This window comes from Carassius auratus, chromosome 32, assembly GCF_003368295.1.
Source record: "Carassius auratus strain Wakin chromosome 32, ASM336829v1, whole genome shotgun sequence".
Lineage (NCBI taxonomy): Eukaryota > Metazoa > Chordata > Actinopteri > Cypriniformes > Cyprinidae > Carassius > Carassius auratus.
In genome coordinates this window covers 34,670,566-34,688,435 of record NC_039274.1, presented here as the reverse complement: position 1 = coordinate 34,688,435, position 17,870 = coordinate 34,670,566, and the positions used below count along the sequence as shown (strand labels likewise).

Here is a 17,870-nt window from a genome sequence, read left to right as displayed (position 1 = left end):
TTATGATTATTGTTATCGCAAGGGGGCACCAACGATTCAAACATATATGATTGTGGCGGAACTCGAATAGTCAGGTTTATGTTTCTACACGGAACGAAAATATAACATCAATGTTCAATAAGGAGGCGCGAAGACTTCAACGCTTTGATAAACTCATTTGTTGTATTTACGCAAGTGAACAGTAACAGATACATACCATGAATCCACCAAAGATCAAACGTCGCCGAATGGCTGAGCTGGAGCCGTGGATCGAGAAACTCATCCAAAACTACGGCCAAAGCCAGAGTGAAACGACTGTGAAAGCAAACGTCGTCGGCGTAAGTGGTTGTGTATGTGTGATCATCTCTGTAGAGTGTCGTGTGGGTACTAAAGTGCGGGTGTGTGTCTGTCAGGTGTGTGATATCTCAGACTCGCAGCGGATGGAGCACACCGATGTCTGTATGCTGTTCATGTCCGATGGGAGCGCTGTCATCCCCGCAGTGCTGAGCGACGCCGCGTGGGAGCGTCTGCAGGAGTGAGGGAGCGATTAAACCTCTTATGACCCACTCACTAACGTTACACACCTGAGCCCCCGGGGCAGCTTTTATCTAACTCCTCTGGATAAGGCTGAAATAAGCATGATCTCGCGTTTGAAAGGGCTGTGATCCTCTGCCTTAAAGCAACTGTTGCCTTGACTTTTGCACGTGCACGAGTGAATTTAAGAGAGCAACAGGCACTACTTTCAGTTTTAGTGTAATGATAGTAACTAAATCAAACGTGACCGTGTCAGGGTTTTGTTCTGTGTTTCTTCACAGCTTTGAGGAGATGGAGTCTTTCACAGGCCTGCATAATGCTATAGTGTATGTGCGCAGCTTTGAGCTGAAGTTCGACATGAACCCTGATCTGGTATGTTATGAATGCAATTTTCTTTGTCCCAAACTTTTTAATTTCTGTGCTGATGCTATGATATTGCTAATTGGGAAGACAAAATGTCATGCAAATATAGCAGTGGCTTTATCAAACAAAGCAGCCATTGGATATATACAGAGAGCAGTGTCAGACTGAAATATATTTCAGAAATATGGTCTATAATTCATATGGTGGCCTATATTATAATATTGTGTCCCATTAATGCAGTTAAAAACTTACGTAAACTACTTTAGAGTAAAAATTTAATATAACTTCATTATTTTTAATGTGGGAGGGGTTGTAAAGCATTTAGCAGAATTTCAGCTTAATATTAAAATTTTAGTTATTTTACTTGTCTGGTCTAGAAAGCTCATGTAAATTCATACTTAATCTTAAAAGTGGTCCTAAAATAAGTCCTGGCTCATAGTTCTAACCTCTTTCTTACATCCTATCTGTTCTAGTAGTGTACTGTCCAAATACAGTGGCAAAAAAGAGGAATGTTTTTCAAGTCAGAAACATTTTTAAATTGTGTTCAGGTGCAGTCACATTGAACATTTTTCAGCCAATTTTTTACAGGTGAAATCCAGTCATTTCAATAGGAATGTGTATAGTTGTGATCTCAGATTTCTCAATGGTCACATGGATTCACCATATTGACCAACAGAAAGCTTCTGGGTTTAAAAATGACTTGTGTGAGCTGTGCTTCATACAAAGAACTAGATTGTTGATGGACCCTTTTGCCAAACTTTATGGCTGCACCTAACACATGCTTGTGTGGTTCATTACTTTTCTTTTCTTTTTCAGGCATCTTGCCAGTTTTACTTAAAAGTCAATCAAATGAACACCATATGCATCGCCTCAAAACACCAACACCCCCCCAGCTGGCAAGTCATCAATCTCTCTAAGCATGCACAATGTCATTATAAATTAACCTTTATTAATCTAATTATCTTTCACTATCTTTCAGTACAACTCTCGCATCAGTCAGAGATCAGATCATAAAAACATGGAGGTGTGTTGACCTTCTTTATAGTATGTGTGAACCCATACATCTCACACACATCTACAGTGTGGTTTTCAGATTATGTAATAGTGTTAATTGTATTGCTCTCTTTCAGATCCTGCAGGGAGGGTTCAGTAAGTTCAGCCTCTGGTAAGTATCACACACACTCTTTCTCTTTGTGTTTCTTCAAATAACTTGCCCATACACCTCTTGCATTGAATGCATGTAATTTGGATTCTTAATTTCGTTTGTAAAGCGAAGACACATTCCGCTTCACAGAAATGATAAGGCTCTGCGATATGTTCCTAATTTACCAGGGGTCTCACTCTCATCTCTGTTGGACGTGTGGCACAATGACATTATAATAAATATTGTGAATGATGCAACGGAGAAAATAACCATGTCTGCAACATATTGTCCAAGTGTGGCGACACCTACTCACTGGCACAGAGAGAGGCTTCACTGGAGGGTAAAGCTGCTTCCTTGGCAACTTAAAGGCACCAGCTGTGGACCAGACAAATTATCATTTCGTCTGGGTTTGTGTGTGTGTTTTCCAGGGACAGGAGCAGTTCATAGTGCCCGTGCATTTTCTTCTCATCCCGGAGGAACCGAGGGAGCTGGTGACAGATGATCCCAGTACTGTCTGCTGTCTAATTAATTGCTTTTTTCATGAAAACCCTTTGGGCATTCTACCAGATTTCATGCATGTGGCGCACTGTGCATATGTGTTTTTGTCTCGTGTACATCAGTGTGCACAATTGCAGATAATGAGAGTGAGACACCGAATGACTTGGCCCCGCCCCCTGTAGAATCACATCCAGCCAGCGCGTCGAGTGCAAACCAAACAGTGGCCACACAGGACGGTTTAAGTGGCTCATGTCCAAATGAAGGACAGTCTTCTCTGGACCACACAAGACCAGGTGAGATTTTACAAAAGAAAGTCAGAGCTGTTCCAAGTAGATGATGTGTTAATAAACCCATCCCTCCATCTCCCAGAGGTTTTGTGTGGGACGGGGGAGCTGTCTGGGGATGGAGAGAGCCCATGGGATATGTTCACACAAGAGCCGGCTCTATTAGGGAGATGTTCCACCTCAGACTCAAATGGTAATTTCCTGTTTATACAAATATTTATTACAATAACAGGGCATCGTTGTAATTGTGCACTAATCATTTCAATCATTTCTGTTATGAATCGAACCCAGAACAAGAAAGTCAATCGCTTTTAAGGGATGTCCCCCCATTGCCTATAGCAACAAGCACCCAAGCCCAACTCTCCAAGCAGATCTCAGGAGCGACGTCAGTGGAAGGCATTACGCTCAGTCAGAGACCAAAACCCACCCAGTTTAGTCCGTCCCACTCGAGCGATAAATCTTTAAGAGACCCCAGTCAGGAGCAAGACAAAGAGCGTGCGCTGAGTCCTCCCTCGTGGCTCGTCCATAATACAGCCCCACCCTCTGAACAGAGGCCCCTAGCGTCTCCACCTGCCGGTCCGAAGCCCTCAGCTTCTCCACCCACCACAGCCAGGAAAGTGAGTTTAAATAATATTAATGATATTTTGCTGTGTCTGAGCAGGGTAGTGTGACTGACTTGCATAATATATGGTTAATGCTCTCTGTGGGACTAACCAAATTAAGAATATATCTAATCCTAATCTATTTGTGTATCGCATCAGAAATGTTGCTACATTGTCCCAGCTTCCCTGTTGCAGGTGCACTCAGATGGAATGCCTTTTTCCTATTTGTATCATCCAGAGCCTCAGGTTGCCACAGCCCTCGGTCATTTCCAGTGAGTATGATGTGTTCCCCACTGACACATGCAGATTATAATATACTTGTAATGTGATGGGCCAATTCCGATTAGCTGAGAACTTTGTTTCACAGTTTTCAACTTATTAAGGACTCCAAACTTTCCACAAAAAAAAAAATATATATATACTATACAGCAGGTATAGAAAATAATTACCCCCCTTTAATATAATCACATTTAGTTGTTGTTTTATCCAGCTTTATTTACTCAATTTCAACTTGTAACATCCAAGTGAAAGATATAACACCAACATATCAGAAAAAAAATGTACAAATAAAAAAACAATCACTATGTTGGAAAAAGGATCACCACCTTTTGCTTTAATTACAGCCTTAAGTCTGTTTGGATATGTCTCTACTAACTTTGCAATATTCGCCACTCTTCTTTGTAGAACTGCTCAGGTTCAGTTAAATGTGATGTGAGCGTTTGTGGCCTTCAGTCTTCAAGTCATTATCAAGTTATTCAAGGCCAGATAATTAAATCTATAAGGTGCGTTTAGGCAAAGCTCAGTCGTGACTCGTGACTGCATGTGGCCTTTGTTGAGGAGTGATTTATTTTTCCTTGCAGCCCTCCCATACAAGCCAAATTTGTGATGTTGTCACATGCACACAATGACCTCTCTTTGTCATAAAGTCCTGCAACTGCTTCAGAGTTGCTGTAGGCCTCTTGGTCGCCTCTCTGACCAGTTTCCTCCTGCTCTTTCACCAGTTTGGAGAGATGTCCTGATCCTGTGTTGTACCAAATATCTTCCTCTTCTTAATAATAGACTTTAGTGTGCTTCTAGGCATTGATAAATACTTTTTTTGTATCCATCTCCTGACTTGTGCCTGTCCACAACTTCATCCCAGAGATCTTTTGACATTACCACCCACAGTTGATTGTGTGCTTCAGTTGCACTACCAAGGACTCAAATGCTCCAGGAAAGCTCTTTTTTTTCATGTTGAGCTGATCAAAATGCCTACAGCTGATCACAGTTGAAAGTGAAATGGCTTTGTGGACCATTGAGAAGGTGATTAGCTACATTTGATTGAGTTTACAAGTCATTTTTAGGAGAGGGGTGATCCTTTTCCTTTCCAACTCCGTGATTATTGTTGTTGTTTTTCCTGACAAGTTGGTGTTATATCTTTCACTTGGATATTATAAGTTGCATTGAATAGATAGATACAGCTGGATAAAACAAAAACTGCTAGTGTACATATATTAAAGCTTTGTAGGTATGAAATGTGAACACCAGATCAGCATCAGAGAAAAAGGAAAAAAGAGAGCAGAGTGTTATTTAGACAGCGGACATAAGTGTGTAATACTAGCGATTTAATATGAAGAGTAAAACCAATCATCTGGGAACTAAGCCATTGTCTTTAAACTAACCACTGTAACCTATTTCCGCCATGTCCAAGGTCTATTAATTGGTTGTTGCTGGTGTCTATCTATATGTGTGTGTGTGTTTCTAGAATCCCAGGGCATCTGATCCAATGGGCAGTGTGTTATCTGGGGACCTCAGACTGTGGAGATGTCAGTGCTGAAGCTGGTTCATAAGCAGTTACCTCAAATGACATGATGTTCAGTTTTTTTTTTTTTTCATTTAAATATTAGTCCATATGTTGTCTAAAAAATATATATATTTTCTATAAAACGGATGGATGCTGCTGTCTTGAGTGTAAAGTAATTCAGTTGTTTATTATAATAAATGTTATTATTCAAATACTTTGACCTGTGTCACAGTTTGCATTATTTAATCACAATTTTACTTGCGTAACCATGTTTATCTCTTTTAAGCCATGGTATTAATGCTTTTTACCCAACAGAAACTTTCATTTGTCACAAAGAAATGACTAAATGTGGGCATGTTGCCAAAACACTAGGGATCAAATTTTGATATAAAACAGGGTGAAGGTGGAGATTTGCTTTACATAATGATAATTAATATTAAATTCTACATCTGAAAATGTGAAGATAGTCTATTCATCATGAGCAGCCTACATGTGTGTGTGTGTGTGTGTGTGTGTGTTTGTGGGTATATATATATAAATAATTTTCATTCAGTGATAGTAAAGACTTGTTTTATTACAAAAGGCTTTTATTTTGAATAATTCCTGTTCTTTTATATTTTTTATATTCATAAGAGAAACTTTATAAAAGTATCATAAGTTCCCAAAAATATTAAACAGCATAATTGTTTCCAACATTGATAATAAATCAGCATATTAGAATGATTTCTAAAGGGCACTGGAGACTGGAGTAATGGTTGATGAAAATTATAATTTTAATTTAAAATTTTAATTATTTCATTTTTTCTTAAAGTAGAAAACCATTATTTTAAATTGTAATAATATTTCACAATATTACTGTTTTACCTATTTAAAAAACAGCGTTTTTTAAAAAGCGTTTTATAAGAATATGCTTTCAAAAAGTTTTCAGGGAATCTTTGCGCTATTCCACAGCTGACCTGGAGTGGCAGTAAAGATCCAAAAGTGCCTCTGACTGAATCCGCACGAAGAAGAGCCAAGGAAAAGAAAACAAAAGTCCCCCTGTGTTTATTCAACTCGTGGTGTTGTTATGCCAGCTAAAAAACGAGAACATGATCCCACAACGGGTAAAAAGAATAAAAAAGAGAAACGAGGTGAACTCGCCGTGATTAACTCGGATTTGAGGGATGAAGCTGTGCAGAAAGGCATGAGAGACGCATGGCAGAGGAAAGAGAGCTACACTAATGGTATGTTTGTCCACCCACGTGGCACAGTGAGATTACATGAGTTCAGCAGAGTTACTGTTAGCAGAAAAAGAGCAGTATCTATTTGTATTTTATAGATATAGCAAACTGGTTTGTGTATTTCTCTTGTCTCCGCTCCAGGTGATATCCACCTGGACTGTGAGCCTTTCCCTCACTGTCAGATCACGCGCTTCCTGCAGAGTGAGAGCTTTGTGGAAAGTCTTCAAGCAGAGCTCCTGCAGCTGAATTTCAACAGCAAGTCAAATGATCTGTACAAGTTTAAACAGGTATCAGTCTGAATCATAGCTGTATATTATGAAGAAGTGGATACTGAGTACTGAATTCGTTTTTTTCTGCAGTCAGATGATCTGAGAGAGAGGAAAGAGCATTACATCTCACAAATAAGGTGAGTTCAAATGAGCTTCTGTGTTTCAGTTTCTGTTATTGGTATGGTCACAGATGTGCTGTTTGTTGGGATCTCAGGTCTGTGATTTTTGGGGAGTTTCGCATTTGGTTGTCAGAAGTGTTGCAGGTGGATCTGGAGGCGACTGTCGATATATCCTGTGCAAAGTACGAGCATACAGGTAAACCATCTGACCGCTTCTCGACCAATCACTGGGGTGTAGACCAGGAGTGGATGTGCGGCTGGTGCACTCCCAGTGGGTTTCTTGACTCCTCTCGCTGCTCTTTGTGCAGATGTTTTGCTGTGTCACGACGATGAGCTGGAGGGACGAAGAGTTGCGTTCATCCTCTATCTGGTTCCTCCCTGGGAGGTGAAAGATGGAGGGACACTGGACCTGTTCAGCACTGATGGTGTGTGATACAAGTGCATGAATAGTGTCATTTAACCCACTATTTTATGATGATGACATGATATTCAAAAAAAAGTCATTAAAAGGTAGTTACATATTTGTGAAAGATCATAAGAGCAGACATTTTTCTTTGCAAAATCGTATAATGAATCATACATGAAGACCACATGTAAATGTATTTAATGGTTTGTTAATGAATTAATTCTAAATGTGTATGTTTCACAGAACACTGTCAGCCTGTGAGTGTTGTCAAGTCTCTGCTTCCTTGCTGGAACTCGCTGGTCTTTTTTGAAGTGTCCCCCGTCTCCTTCCATCAAGTAGTTAGAAAAATTGTTGTTTTAGTATGATTTTTATACTGTTATAGTATTGTTTAATATTTTGAATAAGCTTTTATTTGTATGATTTTTGTAGTTTTGTTATGTGCTTTTGATATTTATTCATTCATTCATCATTTTTTCTTATGTTTTAGTAAATTAGTGCCTCGGCAAGGCAACATTTCACATTTTTTAAGTTTTTCATCTGCTTCAGTATTATATCAATTAAACATGATTTTTAATAGTTTTTTAATAGTTGACACAAACCTGTATGACTTTCTTTCTTCTGTGGAACACAAAAGAAGATATTTTCAAGAAAGTTGGTTCCCAGTGGAAGTCAATGGCAACCAAATCTGTTTGGTTATCAACATTCTCCAAAATAGCTTCCTTTGTGTCTTTTTAAAAATCACAACATTTGTCAGAAGGTTTGGTTCTCCATTCATCAGTGATTTACATCTGTTGTAATGAACTAAACTATAGTCTTGACTCTCTTAGGTGGCAGAGGTTCTTTCTGAGGAAAAGTGCCGTTTATCTCTGAGTGGCTGGTTTCATGGCCCTTCTCTACCAAGACCCTCACGCTACATTGAACCCCCAGTTCCCCGTCACACTCATATCCCCAGAGATGTACGTCAAGTTAACATGAGAGAACAGTTTTGGTGTGTTGGCCTGTATCTCCTCGATCTGAAGCTCAGTGTGTATGTGTGTTTGTTATAGGAGAGTTTGCTGTTTGAGTGGGTGAATGAAATGTTCCTGGATCCTCGATATCAGGCTCGGGTACAGCAGGAATTTGAAGAGAGTTCTGAGATTTGCTTGCCTGGTTTCTTGCAGGTTCGTCGTCATCATCATCATTAATATTATTTACACAAAAACACTCAATTATATTTAATGTGCATTAGTACATATACATATGTACATCAAGGTTTGGCCATGAGCAAAACACATTGGTAAATGCTTAAAGTGTTAGTTCTCCCAAAAATGAAAATTATGTCATTAATAATTGTAGTGTAAAGTGTATTCGTGTTAATGAAAAACCTGCCTCTATCACTTACAAGTAGGGGTGCTCCGATCACGATCGGCCGATCGTTAATGCGCATTTCGTCAGTAAAGCCGGTTTTCTAATCAGCGGTTAATTCCATCAGGTGTGTGATTTCACATAGAGCAGCTGTTACTACACAGAGCCGTTGTTAACTGAGAAGATGGGCCAATAAACGCTGAAAATTAACGTGATTTGCGCATCTTCTCTATTAACAACGGCTCTGTGTAGTAACAGCTGCTCTATGTGAAATCACGCACCTGATGGAATTAACCGCTGATTAGAAAACCGGCTTTACTGAGGAGATACGCATAACGATCGGCCGATCGTGATCGGAGCACCTCTACTTACAAGTATCTATAATTCTGATATCCTGAATTCTGCCCTTTAACTGTCAGGAGGAGAAACTGAGGCAGGTGCGCAGCGCACTGCAGTCCTCCGAAATCCTGTGGGAAAGGAAGGGGCCACCCAATAAGAGGTGAGATGTAAACCACCCATATTTTGTTTGATAACATTTCAGATAATAATCTCTTCCTGTCTCTGCAGATTTCAGTTTATATGCTATGTATTAATGCCCAATGCTGTGTTAAGGTGTTATGGCTGTGCAGATATGCAGAACGTCCCATCTTGTGTACAAGAATGCTGGGAACTCCTCTCCTCTGAGTCATTTTTCATCCTCTTATCCAACCTGACCGGTCTCCGTCTACACTATCTGTGTGGTGATGAGGAGGAGAGCGAGAATGAAGATGGAAAGAATGAGACAGAAAACCGAGATGGAGAGGGAAATACGCAAGCATCAGCATCCAGTACTGATGCTGATACATCAACAACTGAGAAGAAAGACAAAGGTAGTCAGAATGTGTATGAACGCATGCATGTTAAGATGAATTTTTACATCTACAGAATATATTTTCTGTGTATTCTTGCAGGACCTCCTACTTGTGTAGGAGAACTGCGTCGCTGGATGCATGGCGACTACACGTTGTTACATGACTCTGTCAAAAGAGAGTATGGATTGGATCTGCAGCTTCACATGGGCTGTGCAGGTATTAAATCTGACATTTATGTTTGTCCTGCTTGCTATTAGTTGATAAGTGTGACTCAATTATGATGGCGGGACAAAGGGTTGAAAAAAAGGGTTGTTTTTACTGTCAGGGTGGAAGTCAGAATTTGGAGGATTTACGTCCTATATTGCACATGATGAAGATGAGGAGGTAGGTGATGGTTTGTTTTCATTTAATGATTTATTATAACGTATGCAAACACAGCAGACTAGTGCAGATTATTTATTCTCTTGACACTGTTTTTTTCCCTAGCTCCTGACAGTGTATCCTGAAGATAACTCCCTCGCTTTGGTCTACAGAGATAAAGACACCCTCAAGTTCATCAAGCATATCAATAATAGCAGCTCCAGCCTACTCTCTTCTCAGAATACCGCAGCATTCTATGACTTCTCTTTCAACTACTATGAATGATGAGAGAAACTCAAACTTTTGATTGACTTGAGAATGCAAAAGCAGAGTGCCCTGGCCATACATTTCATAACATTTTGAGCTTAACATACACAAACAAAAATAAGTTTAAAATATAAGTGCACTTTCATTTTTGAATGTTCAAGTTTCACTCCCAACTAAAACATTTCAGTGTTGAAGGATGCTCGAAATGCTGTCAATAAATGTTAAGAATTAACATAAATAATGACATTTGTGTTCATCTGAATCCCATTGAGCTATATCACAGAACTATAACTTGTTAAAAATTAAATCTGAGAACAGTAGTGAAAATCTGCATTATGTCACCCTCATGTCACTGCATATTTATAACCTGTATGCATTTCTTTATTCTTCTGAACATAAAATAAGTCATTTTAAGAAATGTAAATTTTTCCATATAATGAAGTCCAATGTCATTTGGTTCCCAATGTTCAAAATGTCTTCTTTTTGTGTCCTACAGAAAAAAGTAAGTAGTTCAGGTTTGGAATGACATGAGGCTGAATAAATTATGACAGAAGAATATTTAATATTTAATTGAAGTTTAATTAAAAAATGTACATGAATTTTAGAACATCTTAGTGTTTGGTTGTCTCCCTTATGCTATAGTGACAGCAGCATTTGAGCTCCATGAACTAAACCTGATGATCACATTCTCCTGCACGATTTGAGAATGATCCAAAGAGCATCTTAAGCTTAAATGGAAAGGAGAACACCTAACCGCCTGTAAAATGATTTCACATAATCGGTCTAACAAATGTAGCTATTCGATAAGACTGAAAAATAGTGCAAGAACACTTGAGAGCCCTACTTCAGTTTAGTTTACTTCAGAGGTCCAGAGACGTGGGTGTCTCAGTTTTGACTCAAACCATAGCTGGTCACAGAGAGGCACGGTGTATTTGAGCGACTGTTTGCAACGGAGCTCTAGTTTCTTTAGTGCTGGACACTCTGGCAACATGAGATCTTTCAAGATGTCTTGTGAGAAAAAATCCAAGAATGCTGAGGGAATGGCAGCATTTCAACGCTTGCCTTAGCGTCTCAGCATTGATGCCGCACAGTGATTGTTGATGTAAAGACTTTGCAAAGCATTGCTACACTCCTGACAAAGGAGATAAAGGAACTCCCTTTAGGTCAAGCATGGTTAGGGACGACCCGTTTGTCAGTATGTCCACTAAGCCTTGCTGGAGGTCATGGCCAGCATAAAAGAGAGGTGTGTTCCCCACACAACAGATGAAAATTCCTTCCAGCCGCTCATCAACCCTGGCAACTGCCTTCCGTAGCACCCACAGTGCTGTTTTGCCATTGGCTGGATCGGTCCGACACATTCTCAGTTTCAATTTTCTGACCAGTGGCAGAAGAGCAAAATATCTCTCAGGGACACTGGTTCCTGACTCACACCTAAGACAAGAGATAACATATGTCACACAGAGCAAAACGTATCATTTATGCCATTTGTTATATTGTTGTTATGAATATGCATGTGACAACATTTTATGACATAGTAGTATATGGCACAATAGGTCTTCACTAATGTCGTAACATGCTTTTATCAGGGTACTTAATCAGCACAGAACAAATATAAAAGGTCAAATATGAGGCCATAGAGAAGGAGAAGAAAGAAATCACACAGGAGATCTCTTTAATAACGCAAAAGTTTCTGCGTAGAGATTGAGATTATAATGAGAAATGGAGAGCGGATGGAGACTTTTAGTCTCATTCTTCTCAAAGGTAACCTCACATGCTCCTCTTCTACAATTTCAAAAGATCTCAACCATTATCTTTGAAATGCAGGGTTATACAATCATACTACCGACATAATGTTTATTGTAACTCTGTATGTTCTCTTATTATATCTCCTAGGAATTTTTAGGAGAAACGTGAGACAGAGTTAATACTTGCATGCAGTTTAAATGAGATCTCCATTAAGTCTCACGATATATGAAAGAGCAATATCTAGCCTAAGTAATACAATTATCCTCTGGAGGGGTTTCCTAATATCTCATGGATACAAGACAAACCAACAGTTCTTACCTAACTTCAGTATCTTTCCATGAGCTTGGATGTGTCATGTTATTAGACCAAGCCCTTCAAACAGTAAATGCATTGCATTTGTCCTGTAAAGGCAGGAAAGAAAAAAAAATGTGCAAGGATCTCTTCTGGCAGATCCGTACCATTCCATTCCAAATCAGCCCTATATCTTCTGTCAGCCGCTGTACGTTAAAATACACTGGAAACATATTATCTGATATTATAGAAAACCTCTCAATCCAGCACAGTTCGTGATGACTCTGCTGTCAGTTTGTCTCTCAAGACTTCTGAAAAAAAAAACATGCGTTCTCAGCCTTCTGTACTTCCTCCTGGGTTACGAGTTCCGTTGTTAAATACAGCGATGAAAACAGATATGGGCCAATCATTATAGAATGCGTGATGCTCTTAACCAATCAGATTAAAGAACATTACAGTGGGTGTGTCTTAGGAGTGTTTCGACACCTCGAAAGTTTCCTTCGTGTAAGTTTGCGGGCCTGTTTAGACTTCCTTATCATTCAAAGTTCACCAAGTCGTTGTGTAAGTAACATGTAATATATATATAACAAAAGCTCAAGTTAAATTTTTGCTGTTATGTGAATTGAAGACAAGCATTATGTTAAACTTTTGTTCAAGAGAAAATTAAAATAAATAAAAATAAAAGCCACGAGTCTGCGTGAGCGGGCCTTTTGTATGTTTTATCTACCGACCTCTCAAAATTGTAACAAGTTAAAACCTTTAAACGTGACGAATCATGTTATCTGTAAACATGTGCATCGCATATCTAACAATCAGAAACGTCTGACCCATTTATATAGCAGTATCGACCAACAAGCTCACAGCCTTATAAGGAAGTGGTTACATCCCGCAACACACAAAATAATGTCTTTTTTTGTTAGTCTAATAAGATCTGAAATTAATTCTGCTTTGCTCTGTTTATGTTTTTTACGTGAAGTCATTTGTTCACACTTAAAGGATTGAGACTGGAGTTTGATCAGAAGATGGACAGTATAGACACAAAGGTACATTGTGTTTACATTTGTGTCCGTCCATATGTTATTGTAAGTGAATTAACATTGTGTGTATGATTTTATCTTCATCTGCAGAGGTTATATGACAGCAACGGCAATGATGGTGCATTTTCAGGGTGTGTTGTGCTCTTCTTGGGGTGTAGCAGTCCAGCACACAAGTTTCTATCGATTTACAAAGACGAGCGAGGGAAATTCAGCGTGTTCAAGGTGCTTAAACTCACCCTTATAGGTAAGCATCAACAGAGGTGGCCACGAATTTATGTCTTTGTGTCACAGTTGATACCTGTCAAACTGTCTTTGATCCAGATTCTGTTGGTGGACTGGAAGGGTACGAAATCCTGAAACTGCACGATGCTGATCCCTTCCTTGGGGTGGAACTTAAATTCATGGCCATGGCTCCCTGTCAGCGATTCCTGGAGAGCTATGCATGTGGTTCGCTTGCTCAGTTTCTGTCCCAGCATGCCTCACGCCTTCTTAGTCTTCCTGATGGGGTTGTCATGGAAACACAGCTCAAAGCAGGGATACATACATTGGACCAAAGCCTTCAAGATCTAGAGATCTGTCTGGAGCACATAGGCCAGTCACAGGTATGTGTGTTTGTTTCTGCTGATATGACCGACAGGATAGCTTTATATGGCTCTGTACTTTTATGAGCAGCTGTTTGCACAGAACGTCAGATGTCGGAAGTAAATCACAGTTTACTGCTGCTTAAAAGAGGTAGTATTAAAAAAAATTGATGATTCGTATTTATTTTATATTTAGGCCAGAAGGTTATTGGTGTAAATGCTAGCAATTCCACGAATCAAGGGCCTCTGATATTGCAAGAAAATACACAGCTTTTGTAAGGATAACAAATAAGAAATGAAAACTGAGCATATTCTTGACACATTTGCAGCTCTGACAAGAAACTACAGGTATATAGATTAAAGATACGTTGATTTGATCAAATAAGCATGTTTCAGACAACTACCTAAATGTTGAGTTTTTATATATATATTATATATATACAAAATGTGAATGCTGAAACATAGGTACTGTTCTGAAATCTGTTTATTCTGCTTTGAGACAATATAATAATCTAATATCTCAAATATAAAGAAAAAAACTCAGCACAGTGTTGGCAACTTAAAAATGTTGTCAGTGTTAATTGCTCGATTACAATTCAAACCTTTATAACTTTTGTGATAGATTACATGTGATTTTTGCAGCAACTGTGAAATGTCAGCAAATTTTGTATTATTGCAACATTATTGTAATATTAGGTATCAATGGTGAAAACAACTAAAAAATATTCAATTTTGTAGAGTGATTCTTGGATGTAAATTTAGTACCTTTATTTTGCTTTGGACATCAAGTTGTACAAAACAAAATAAAATCATTATTAAATGCATTATTAAGATGATTACAACAGATAATAATAGTAGAATTAGCTATTAGACTCATTTGCTTTGTAAATTGATGGTTTAATGCTCTTGGCAGCCAATAATCCACTGCAATGTTTTTTGAGGATGAGTGGATGTCACACATCTGTCACATCTGTACATGTTGGCGTCTGCTGACAACTTCTACAAAGCCTCATTTGTGCTATAGAGTTAGATGCAATAAAGTTGCAATTTTATAATTTGCATTTAACTTGTTTTTCACTGAGTCAGAGATGTGAAAACCATTCTTTAGCTTTCAGTTTCTTTAGGCTCACTTGTAAGTAAACATTTGGCAAAAATAATTGAAGGTATTGTCAAACCTTTCCTTGCCTATTTTACATTTTTCTGACGTTAAATCTGAAATTCTTGCTGTCTGGCTTAGTTTTCAGGGATTATTGCAGAAAAACAATAAACAAATGACTCATAACACCAGGGAAGTGCTGTTTTTAGCTTGTACACAGAATGACGTGAAGAAGATCTTTTGGGATTCTCATGAGTCCCTCGCAACCTTCTAATGCCAAAGCCAGTCAGGTCTGTTAACAGAAGGCCTCTGACTTCTTGCATATTCTTATGCAAGAAGTCTATAAAGCCACTCTAGAAGCTATAAAGCCATCCTTCTCTGTCCTGATGTCATCATTGACATTGTGTCCTTTCAGTAGAAGTACAGGTGGTATCTGAACTAGTCTGATGTATCAGTCTTGCTCTGATAAGAACATCTCATTTTAAATGAAATCAACACCTTTTGAGAAAAATGTTAAATCTTTTTTTTGACTAAACAGCTGCTGGTTGAGCCTCACCTTCTATGGATGTAACAGTATGGTTCAGATATTGTCAAATAAACAGCTGTTTATTTAACGGATGGCTGTTTTGTAGCCTGTGCGTTTGCGAGATGACGAGGTCTCACAGTTGGAGCAGCAGCTGCAGAACAGCTTCTTTCCTCCTAGTCAACCACCGCAGGAGCTGCCCAGGAACTGCTTTCTGTTTCAGAAAAGAGTTTTTGGTGAGTTTTAACTATTTAAATGTATGTGATGATGCAGTGTACTCTTGTATTTCTACTAGCACAGACTAGTTTTCACATTCAAATTGTTCGATTTTATTTTTGTCTTCTCTTTCCCTGTGCTCTCAGACGATAGGCCTTTGACCTCAGCAGACCAGCAACATTTTGCTGCTCACGTGGGACGGGATTGGAAACGAGTGGGACGGGCTTTACAAAAGAACTGCCGTGCCCTAAAAGGCCCTGCTATTGACAATCTCGCCTATGAGTATGAGAGGGAAGGGCTTTATGAACAGGCCTATCAACTGCTTGGATGTTTCATCCAATCAGAGGGCAGGAGTGCCAAACTGAGCCGTCTTATCAGTGCATTAGAGGAGACAAAACTGACAAGCGTTGGAGAGATCATGTTGGGCATCCAGCCACGAGATTGAGACTGTATGAGTCTCTGTACAATGAATGAGTGATGTGTGTGTGTGTGTGTGTGTTTATGTACATGTGTTAATGTTTCCAAGATATATAATTACATTTGAAGAGTGTTCACTCTCATTTTTGTGTTTTGTGTTTTTTTTTTTTTTTTTTTTTTATCATGACCTTGTCATTTCTGTCTCCTACTTTAAAGTTCACAAACTGACGTCTGCCCAAAATGAAATACATTTTAAATAAAGAGTTTTCCATGCATATTTCATGCATAACTATATTTGTCCTCCACGTTGTCCCATCTTCTATTTATCAGGTCAGGAAAAGTTGTATCTCAGAGTCATTGTGTGCTTAAGAGAAACACTGTAGATGCTAAAAACAGCATCACTTTAACTTCCAGAACTTGAGTGCGTTCTTAAAACCGTGTATTGACCTCCACATTGAAGAGAGCAGTGTTATTGTTTGTAGGCGTTTAGTGTAGCAGGACTACTGCTAGAGCGCAGCTAACATGGATTGACTCTTAATCGGCACATTACATGAAATCACTCGTACGTTAAAGACAACTGCAAATACAGAGCTTGACACCACTTTAAAAATTAAATTGTGAGGACCAAATTCCTGTTATGCATATTAAGGATATTACTGAACTATAGATTACTTTCATAATAATGTTTCTAAATAAACTGCTTTCTAGTTCAAAAGCATGCTTAATCTGATTATAAAACCAGTCCACTGAGTATAGGTCACCTATATTGATTTAATTTTTTAAAAGAGACTAGGAAGGATAAATATGACATGGAGCAGTATTGAAGAACTCTCGGTGAATAAATGTTGTTTTTAGAAATTCAATCCTGAAGTCAATATTCGGAAGTTCTATAAATTGACACCAACCCATGTAACAGTAGCATATTGCTACCTTTTCCGGTAAGCTGAAACATTTGGAGAAAAGATTGAGGATTTCCTGCTTTTTTTTTCCTGCCATTTTTTTGATCTGAGAAGAAGGTGTGGTAAAATGAATGTCAAATAATCAGTTGGGGGGGAAAAAGTCAACATCTGGATATGATTGTGTTGTAATACGCTATGAGATGCTATTATTCTTAGAAATTAATTTTAGCTTAATGGTATCTATTGAGGGTGGTCAGATTAATGAAATGGATGAGGCCTTTCTCCATTAAAGCATTACGCAGACCTGCCATTAAAGTATTACATGGTTAAGAGATCACATTCATTTTAGTTATGGGGATTTAGAAGCTCCTAGTCGTTTTCTAGAGTGAAATCTAGCATTTTCATTTATGAAAAACCTGGTGATTAAATAGCAGAGAAAATTACTCAACAGTTCCATTTTTACCTGTCCGTTGATGTGCTTTGTTAACTGTTTTATTCACAATTTAATTTAGGAATAATTGCAAAGATTTCCTTGATTTTAGTTTGCTCAAGATATAAATGCTACTCGCATATGATTATGTAATGATATTTCGGCATACTTGTGTTGTAACGGCTTATGGAGGAGGGTCTGTGATTTTGTCTCCACCCTGGTAATAAAGATAAAAGCATGTTAAGCAGGCTGCGTGGCTTGATATTGCTCTTATCTTGGTAAAGTAATCCATCAGAGTGACCTGTGTGTGTGTCACTGGTGTGTTCAGAAAGTGAAGAATCCTATGCAATTCGAGTTATGTTTTACATTTTCCCCCTCCCCTTGGTCACATTTCAAAGAATCAGTCAGATATTCATGTTACCTGGAAGTATATGCATTTATTTATTTGTATATGTACATTTTCCCTTCTGCGTCACAAACATTCACAATATTCTTTTGTGCAAACATTGACATTCTGACCGACAACAGAAAGCCAAAAGAATAACACTAAGTGTGAAATGATAATGCATGTACATGCATATATTTTTAAGTGTTGAGTGATGACATCCAAA

At 38.5% G+C, this 17,870-nt stretch overlaps 3 protein-coding genes and 1 pseudogene across 7 annotated transcripts; 3 read left to right on the top strand and 1 right to left on the bottom strand.

The window, feature by feature from the left end:
• The first annotated feature begins 53 nt into the window (after nt 1-53).
• On the top strand, nt 54-5,407 carry acd (ACD shelterin complex subunit and telomerase recruitment factor). 3 transcript variants are annotated; one of them, XM_026216765.1, is made up of 13 exons: nt 54-317; nt 393-514; nt 795-885; nt 1,693-1,772; nt 1,856-1,900; nt 2,007-2,041; nt 2,209-2,360; nt 2,449-2,527; nt 2,701-2,811; nt 2,888-2,995; nt 3,094-3,419; nt 3,564-3,676; nt 5,149-5,407. In XM_026216765.1, the coding sequence occupies exons 1-13, from the start codon at nt 198-200 to the stop codon at nt 5,231-5,233; spliced, it is 1,467 nt and encodes a 488-aa protein (XP_026072550.1). In that variant the 5' UTR covers nt 54-197; the 3' UTR covers nt 5,234-5,407. The 3 variants fall into 3 exon arrangements, with proteins under 3 accessions (XP_026072550.1, XP_026072549.1, XP_026072548.1); XM_026216764.1 differs by having other exon boundaries at nt 2,641-2,811; nt 3,600-3,676; XM_026216763.1 differs by having other exon boundaries at nt 2,641-2,811.
• Nucleotides 5,408-6,192: 785 nt separating this feature from the next.
• On the top strand, nt 6,193-10,632 carry LOC113052312 (prolyl 3-hydroxylase OGFOD1-like). 2 transcript variants are annotated; one of them, XM_026216761.1, is made up of 13 exons: nt 6,193-6,410; nt 6,549-6,694; nt 6,767-6,813; nt 6,891-6,991; nt 7,104-7,220; nt 7,445-7,536; nt 8,029-8,157; nt 8,248-8,361; nt 8,965-9,044; nt 9,158-9,414; nt 9,496-9,612; nt 9,722-9,780; nt 9,883-10,632. In XM_026216761.1, the coding sequence occupies exons 1-13, from the start codon at nt 6,254-6,256 to the stop codon at nt 10,039-10,041; spliced, it is 1,575 nt and encodes a 524-aa protein (XP_026072546.1). In that variant the 5' UTR covers nt 6,193-6,253; the 3' UTR covers nt 10,042-10,632. The 2 variants fall into 2 exon arrangements, with proteins under 2 accessions (XP_026072546.1, XP_026072547.1); XM_026216762.1 differs by having other exon boundaries at nt 9,870-10,632.
• On the bottom strand, nt 10,582-12,399 carry LOC113052313 (F-box/LRR-repeat protein 8-like; annotated as a pseudogene).
• Nucleotides 12,400-12,508: 109 nt separating this feature from the next.
• Nucleotides 12,509-16,224, top strand: LOC113052311 (tumor necrosis factor receptor type 1-associated DEATH domain protein-like). Of its 2 annotated transcripts, none has more exons than XM_026216759.1 (6): nt 12,509-12,621; nt 13,037-13,103; nt 13,188-13,341; nt 13,419-13,699; nt 15,407-15,533; nt 15,660-16,224. In XM_026216759.1, exons 2-6 carry the CDS (start codon nt 13,083-13,085, stop codon nt 15,956-15,958), a joined length of 882 nt encoding a protein of 293 aa, XP_026072544.1. In that variant the 5' UTR covers nt 12,509-12,621; nt 13,037-13,082; the 3' UTR covers nt 15,959-16,224. The 2 variants fall into 2 exon arrangements, with proteins under 2 accessions (XP_026072544.1, XP_026072545.1); XM_026216760.1 differs by having other exon boundaries at nt 12,526-12,621; nt 13,057-13,103.
• The last annotated feature ends 1,646 nt before the right edge of the window (nt 16,225-17,870 follow it).

Coding starts and splice junctions, on each gene's coding strand:
- acd (XM_026216763.1), top strand. CDS start 198: ATGAATCCACCAAAGATCAAACGTCGCCGAATGGCTGAGCTGGAGCCG. Junction 886..1,692: donor TCGACATGAACCCTGATCTG/GTATGTTATGAA, acceptor TTTCTTTTTCAG/GCATCTTGCCAGTTTTACTT. Junction 1,773..1,855: donor CACCAACACCCCCCCAGCTG/GCAAGTCATCAA, acceptor ACTATCTTTCAG/TACAACTCTCGCATCAGTCA.
- LOC113052312 (XM_026216761.1), top strand. CDS start 6,254: ATGCCAGCTAAAAAACGAGAACATGATCCCACAACGGGTAAAAAGAAT. Junction 6,411..6,548: donor GAAAGAGAGCTACACTAATG/GTATGTTTGTCC, acceptor TCTCCGCTCCAG/GTGATATCCACCTGGACTGT. Junction 8,362..8,964: donor GCTTGCCTGGTTTCTTGCAG/GTTCGTCGTCAT, acceptor TTTAACTGTCAG/GAGGAGAAACTGAGGCAGGT.
- LOC113052311 (XM_026216759.1), top strand. CDS start 13,083: ATGGACAGTATAGACACAAAG. Junction 13,700..15,406: donor AGCACATAGGCCAGTCACAG/GTATGTGTGTTT, acceptor GCTGTTTTGTAG/CCTGTGCGTTTGCGAGATGA. Junction 15,534..15,659: donor GTTTCAGAAAAGAGTTTTTG/GTGAGTTTTAAC, acceptor CTGTGCTCTCAG/ACGATAGGCCTTTGACCTCA.